Source organism: Nannobrachium achirus, assembly GCF_963921795.1.
Source record: "Nannobrachium achirus genome assembly, chromosome: 8".
NCBI lineage: Eukaryota > Metazoa > Chordata > Actinopteri > Myctophiformes > Myctophidae > Nannobrachium > Nannobrachium achirus.
In genome coordinates this window covers 30,238,719-30,246,289 of record NC_137817.1, presented here as the reverse complement: position 1 = coordinate 30,246,289, position 7,571 = coordinate 30,238,719, and the positions used below count along the sequence as shown (strand labels likewise).

Here is a 7,571-nt window from a genome sequence, read left to right as displayed (position 1 = left end):
TGTGGAATAGGTAGCACCACAAAATCTATGTACACATGAGAACCAATGGATATGCTTTATGCTTATTCTGATAGCAGAACATCATCATTACACATTGTTATTATTCTTAAATGGAGAAAGGAATCTTCATCATCTACGGTACTTATGTAAATATAGGTCTAACTCAAAAACATAAAAATCAGATCTGTCCCATTTCTGACTACCTAAAGCCACTCTTGACAGAATATTAATTTCTTATTAATTACAATATTACTGTAGCAGCAGTTTTACTGTTTATATACTCAGAATGAAAATCCTTATGCTACAAATGTAGTACATTGATTAGACTGATTGAGGTGTTTATTAGCAATGGATTAACATGCTTTGTGAAAAATGCAAACTGCACATGAATAACCAATTCTTAAAACAATTATGTCATTATGTTACAGTTTACACATTTTTAAATACTTCTCATATTGTTTTTTTTTTTTTGTGGCATTTAGCCTAATATATGCTTCAACGTAAAACAGTGTCACTGCGTAAATTAGGCTATAAGCTAGGTGTCAGGAGGCGTTGGGACAGACCTCGCAAACAAAAACAAACAAACAAAGGCAACAGCACTAATTTGTCAACTTGCATCATAGACACAATACATTTAATACATCTTCCTGGATAATGTGCTTTATATCTAAAACATATAAATACACATGGACAGAGGCAGAGATATTGAGTTCATGTTGATGGACTGGGGAGAACTAGGGGTTTTATTATAGTTTTTGTTCTTTTAGAAAAATATCCATTTTAAAACTAGTCGCAACAACATCACCCTGTTTTTCTTCATTGACAAAAATATTCCATTTAAATCTGAAAACATTCATACTTTACAATCATGGTCCATACACTTATAATATATACATGTTTCCTGTATATATGTAAATGCATATAGGCTTACAATTAGAAATGTTGACACAGAAAAAACTTTCATAGTGCACAACATGCCTCTGAAGTTGCCAAATGAAAATATAATAAAATAATGATATACATGATAATAATAATAATAGTAACAATAATGAGGAAATATCCACACACACACAAAAACAGACTTTGGCAGCAACAGTACAAGTAAGAGCAGAAGACAAAGCAAACAAAAAGACAAACAAATATAAAACAAAAATATATAACAATTCTTACTCAAACATATAGGAAAATAAATTGTACAAATTCACAGGCAAATAAAGAACGCTTACTCTGAAACGTCACCTCGCATTTTCTCCCCTCCATTTCCGGGTTTTGTTTTGGGCTCTTTGGGCACAACATTAACCTCAATAAAGAAAGAAATAAATGGGCTAAGTGGCTCTGAGTGGACACACTCACAATGAATGTACCCCAACTGTTTCCTCCTTTGAGAGGAAAGTACAGAGAACACTGAACCCAATGCTTAGAGGTTGTCCAAATCACTCAAAACAAAGGTCTCCTCCGAATAAAGGCATCGATTATCATCTGGACAATTCCATAGAGCTGACAGACTGAACGAGAAAAGCTCAAAAAAGCTCCTTGTCGATGAACTATCAAATGACTTTTTCTTTTTTTTAAATAACCACCTCATATATATAAACATAAACTCTGAATAAATAAGTCTGACTTAGGGACAATTCAGAGACTTGATATCGGTGGTATGAATGTGCGCGTGTGGGCCCAGGGCCGATGAGGCTTTGTGGTATGGAGGTGGCATTATGAAGGGTATGGTAAAAGGTCACCCTTCCACAACAGCTGGTAAGAGATGGATTTAGCTTTTTTGCTTTGTTTTCAACATTTTCCTCATTGATGGTCAAAGGCAATGAGCATCCTTCATTATCAGTTCTCAATGAGAGGCCTTCCCTATCATTCACCTTTCATCCTTATTCAACCACCATCAAACCACAAGTTGGGATTTAAGCTTCATCATTTGTACGTCCAACAATGGCTCAGCAGAAGACAGTGGCATCCCTCTTGCATTTTGTGTTCTTTGTTTGACTTTAAAAAAATATTGGTTTCACGTGCACGTGTGAATATATTTGATTTCGCAGCTGTAAGAGTCTGCTTGGAGCAATGCACTCCAAAAACAAAACGAAAAACAATCTTCTGTAGGGGCTTGCATCCATATCCATGTGTGGGAGAGTGCATGGGGTTGACCGGTGCTCACACGAGGTCCCATGGGCTGGATGGGGTCTTCGGGCTCTCATGGATCGAAGACTTCAGGGAGAGAGAGATATACAGAGACAGGAGGAGAAATAGAGATGGGGAGATGGCATGGGTGGCAGTTTGTCAGGGAGGCAGGTAGGTGGCAGAAGTTTAAAAAAGACAAGAAAGAGCAAAAAAGACAGGAGGCTGTTTGATTTCAGATCCCCAACTTTGCCATGTCCCAGCTAATGAAGAAGCAGAGAAACCGAGCGGATGAAGGAGGGAGAGGTGAGCAAGAGACCAGCAGTCTGTCCCCCACACAAGAGACCCTACAGCATGTCCTTCTTCCCTCGGCTTTGCATAAATACATTCAGCATGAAGAGGATTGAGAGGGATGGAAAAAAAGATGGCAGCGGGAACACTTGGGGGAGGGGTGACCAAATGAGGGCTGGGGTGGAGGGAGGGCATGGGTGGCTTGTGGTATTTTAGTCATTGCACTGTACATGTAACATATGAAAGTATTCATTTTGTAAGCTAGCCGTTTATAGAGCACTTGCCAGTAAGTGGCAAGGTTGATAGCCCATGTTTCATGACACAACATGTATTGTGTCCAGGTAAATTTCTCAACATAAGGATAACAATGAATGTGATTGTTGTCCTTATGTCAGATTGTTTACTTATTATGTTTTAAGTATTGATATGAATTCATCCATGTCTGATGTGCGTGAGAATGTTTTGTATGGCTCTTGTTTTAGTATACATGTTGGAATGTGTAAATATGAATCCAATTGGTTGTGTTTTTTGAGCTGGAAGTTAGAGGCTGACAGGTATAGTACATGTTCTTGCCTCAGCCCTATACGCTTCCAGTGACCACATCGCAGTATGTGTATGTTGATATGTGCCGGCGTGTCTGTCTGTCAGTCGGTCAGAGCGCCAGCAGCGATGGCGAGTTCAAGGAATCGGATGACTGCTCGCTACTGCTGTTCCGCTGATTGGCACTGACCCCGCAGGCTGCCTCTGGGTAGGTGAACACAAATGAAGATGTGTATGAGGGGTTGTAGCTGACAGCTGACATGCCGTCGTGGTTACCACCACCAACGCCGCCGCCACTGTCACTGGCCATCAGGCATGGTGGACCAGCCAGCAGTGGCTCACTTGAGCAATAAAAAGAACTAGAAAATGCTACCTCCTGCATCATCCCTGGCTGAGACTGCTGCTGCTGATGATGATGATGATGATGTTGTTGCGGAACCAACGGCTGGGACTGTGTGGAGGCCGGGTGAGTCGTGTAGGCAGGGGGCAGGTAGAAAGCGTCTTCCTTCACAGTCAAGCCCACGATGGAGACAGGTGGCAGGTGCTGGGGAGCGAGCTGGGCCTGGGCCGGCGGGAGGTGCATAGAGATAGAGCCCTGCGTCTGGTCCTGGTATGGGATCTTACAACCCGGTTGGTGGGCCACCAGAACAAACTCCAAACGCTCCTTCTCCTTCTGCAACTCCGATATCTCTGCCTCCAGCTCTGCCTTCTCCTCTTCCAGGATGTCTGTCTCCTGCAGGCAGAAGAGAGGAGGACAAGAGGAGAAAGCAGAAGAGAATGAAGGGGAGCAGAGGGGTGGATGGATGATAGAGATGGAGTAAAGAATGTGGCAACAGAAGAAAGAGAGAGGAGAAAAGCAGGTTAAAGAGAAGTTAAAGTGTATTTCATTAATTGTGGAGGAAGCTGCACTCCCCCCTTAGTAATACCATGTCATAGAAACTTCTCCCTTGCAAATTACATTACACTGCTACAGTGTAGTCATAAGTTCTTCGGGTATTGTTGCACAATAGTCTGTCTAGTCGTCAGACCTTTAGCACCATAGATAACAGGTCATATTTAATTATCATGACAAGCTCACCGACTGCAGTTTGTCAGTGAGCTCTCGTCGTCGGTTCCGACATTTGGCAGCAGCCAGCTTGTTCCTCTCACGTCTGACACGCCTCTTCTCCTCCTCCTCAGGAGTTAGCTGGAGCAAATGATAGAGAAAGAAAGAGAGGGATTAGGAATCGGATACATATCTAGCTTTCATTCTACTTTAAAATTAGCTTTAATTGCCTCTTGTGTGATTTCAAACTCCTACACACTAAAATCTGTTTACCTACACAGTTAAATTCTCAATGTTAATTTAACTATTTTCTTCACACTCTCTGTGTAAAATCTAAGTGTTATATATACATCGATAATTTAATAGTTACATTTCTGATATGTAAGGGCCCATGCAACCAAACGAGAAACAGCACAAGCACACACTTACTAACACACCAACATCTCCATCGTCACTCACAGACTCGTCTCGAGTGCGGCGACAGCGGGCTCGGGACTGACGGGTGGGACCCGGGGCCGGCCTCTGGGCTGGCCCCGGAGTCTCTGGACCTGCCGGGGTGGTGAACCCAGGTGGGGAGGAGTAGCTGGGACCCGGCATATCATACGGGTCAACCAGAGTCACAGGCTGGGTCATGGTGGAGGTCCCAGCGGTGCTACTGCTCTGTCCAGAAGCCTGGGAGGAGCTGAGGGTTGGTTGCACCAGCCACTGCAGGTCCTGGCTGCTGGTAATGGCCGTGACAGTGGGTACAAAGGTACCAGGCATCTCCACCGCTCCAGTGCTGCTGCTGCCCCCAGGAACGTTATCCACACTGCCTAACCCACCTCCTGATACACACTCCTAGGAGGGAACATGGAGAACGTCAGTGAAGTCAATGAGCAAAAACTAGAGCTCAAAACGAGTATGTCAGTAACATGCAACACGGACACCCAGACAGACAGCCACATACACACGTTCTAAATTATTTTTGAACCCACCCATAATAATTATATTAATTGTAGACCTATAATTAAAGCAATAGAATGATTTTGTAACATTTAAAGAATCATAGCCTAAATCTATAGGCTGATTGCACTGCATATGACTATAGTATGAGGGAATGTTTTCTAGTTCAATTCAAATTATTTTTTCTCATTAGTAAAAAAAAAAAAGATGATGTTCAGCCCAAATTTGTCACTGTTCTTTTTGTTTAATTTATTTATACCCTCCATGAATGCCAACAGGAGTTCAAACTGTCATTAATATTCATACAAAAGCCCATGAGGAGCTGAGGAGTCACCTAAACCAATCATATCTCTCCAATGCGTCTCCCCTCCTCTTTCCTCTCCTCCCCGTCACACCCCCGGTGTTCCCCTTAGCAACGCGACGTAACACTCCAAAATAGAACGCATTTACGTCACCGCAGAAGAGAGCGTGGAGAGAAGCGAGCGAAGGCGGGACTTCGCTACATACGTAGGAGAGTTCCATCCAGAGCCTTGTCATCCGTTCTGCGGCATGCTGCTGCTGTAAACCTACCACGTTGTCATAGCCGAGCCGGTGCATGCAGTGTTTGTCTATCAACTACTGTGACATTACTAGGTATTCAAATAAAGACAACTAAGAGCTAAAGCAAAGGCATAATAGAATATTGCCAAGCCCAATTAATCGCATCACATTTTTGCTAAATAAATATTTCAAGCCAATATATTTGGAAGGACTGCGCAGGTCAACGTAAAATAATATTATTTATATATAATGAATCTTATAAGGGATACACAGTTATCGCCCGAACTGCAACGCACAAGTTTGTTAATCGTTTTATTTTTTAAATCTAGAGAGTAGGGGAGAGCGGGGTAAACTGAGACACCGGGTAAACTGAGACGCTCCATTTATCTTGGCAATGGAACACATTTGTGGCCATGTGACCATTATATTTTCAAGCCCCTTGAATTTCCCACTTGTCATGAAAAGAGAGACCTGATAGTGCTGTAGAAAACATGCTTTTTTCACAAAAATGTGTTTTTTGCATGTAAAAGTAAATTTTCTTGCTGTCAACATAATCAGCTGTTGTGTCAAAGCAAATTGATGCAGGGAGAACATTTTATATCATACATGTTGATGAACTACCAACTTATAAATCCATGTGATAGATGCTAGCTGAAGATTACCCTGAATTGATAAAAATATCCCTTTTCCCAAAATGTGGCTGTGGGGTAAAGTGAGACAATTGCTTCGGGGTAAAGTGAGACTATCCTTAACATGAAAGACAGGGAGAAAGCTGTAAAAACCTAATTAAAGGGTGTACCAAACTAGTCTCAATTGATTCTTATGTATTTTCCCCTGTAGAATCCATTTTTGATATATATTTCTTTGTATTGTGCATAATTAATGAGATAATTAGCATATTTGACTAAATATGCGAATTATTTCATTAGTTATGCACAATACAACAATATACTTTGCAGAAATAGATTCTACAGGAAGAATTACATAAGGATCAACTGAGGAAAGTTTGGTAAACCCTTCTATACATTTTTTATAGGGTTTTTAGTTTTTTCCTTCTGCCCATGTGTCACATTATTTGACACATGGGTGGAAATGACAGGACAAAGCCTATTAAAAGAATGTCTGCTATGTACATTTTTGTATTGCGCATATTTAACCCGGTTAACCGGGTTTTTGTGTTTTTATGGTAGTTTTAAAGTGAAAAAAGTGAGTGGATCACTTTACCCCGTTGATTTCTCTGGTCTGTCTCAGTTTACCCCGGTCCTGGGGTAAACTGAGACACAAGACCACTTTTTTTAAAACAATCATATTTTCTCTGCCTTTTGTCTTGAATATGTTCTGATAACTTCCATTGTTAGGAAACATCCCAAATTACTGGGAAATGTGTATATTTTTACTGATATATCTTTTAGTTCGCCTCTAGGGGAGAAAATGTAAAAAGTGTCTCAGTTTACCCCGCTCTCCCCTATGGCGTTTTTAACATAACTTGGAACTCACCTGTGGTGCACTGGTAGTCGGTGGGCTCCCGAAGGAGTCCACGGAAGAAAGGTAGTGGGACTCTATGGATGGAGAGGAACTTCCACGGGAACCGCTATCGAGGTCGCCGGGGAACCCTTGGAACATTTCCCCGGAGGGAGCGAGAGTGAACGTGAAACCTACAGTTCCCGGAGAAAGTGCGGTATCACCTGCAGTCGTGGAATAGCAGAGGCACAGCCAGTGTTGAATAGCAACATATGCAGGAAAGATACAGTATATGTTATAATGCTTCCATATTTGTCAAAGCTTTGCTCTAATAAACGGTATAATTGCTTCATAATCGCCACTGTCCCGTTACTCCGTAACTCCCGTTATCAAGTTCATACAGCTAGCTAGCATTGTTTTTCATAGAGCGATACGCCGGTACCTGAGCAAACTTTGTGAAATTGCATCAAACAACAGATAGCTGAAGCAAAGACTGACTTACCGAAGTTGATCTTTTTGGTAGAGTCTTGTAAGATGTTCTTGGTTTCTTTCCAAAAGAGTTGCATGAAGAAGGTAATCCAGTTCCCTCGGAAGGGAAGTAACTCCAGATGTTGCAAACTGCTTTAAATCC

At 41.8% G+C, this 7,571-nt stretch overlaps 1 protein-coding gene across 1 annotated transcript; it reads right to left on the bottom strand.

Annotated features, from left to right (window-relative positions):
• Window positions 1–3,064: 3,064 nt before the first annotated feature.
• fosb (FBJ murine osteosarcoma viral oncogene homolog B) lies at window positions 3,065–7,102 on the bottom strand (the record flags this gene model as incomplete). The annotated part of the gene is made up of 4 exons (XM_080731598.1): window positions 3,065–3,685; window positions 4,031–4,138; window positions 4,457–4,834; window positions 6,977–7,102. The coding sequence occupies 4 exons, from the start codon at window positions 7,100–7,102 to the stop codon at window positions 3,065–3,067; spliced, it is 1,233 nt and encodes a 410-aa protein (XP_080587724.1).
• Window positions 7,103–7,571: the final 469 nt, after the last annotated feature.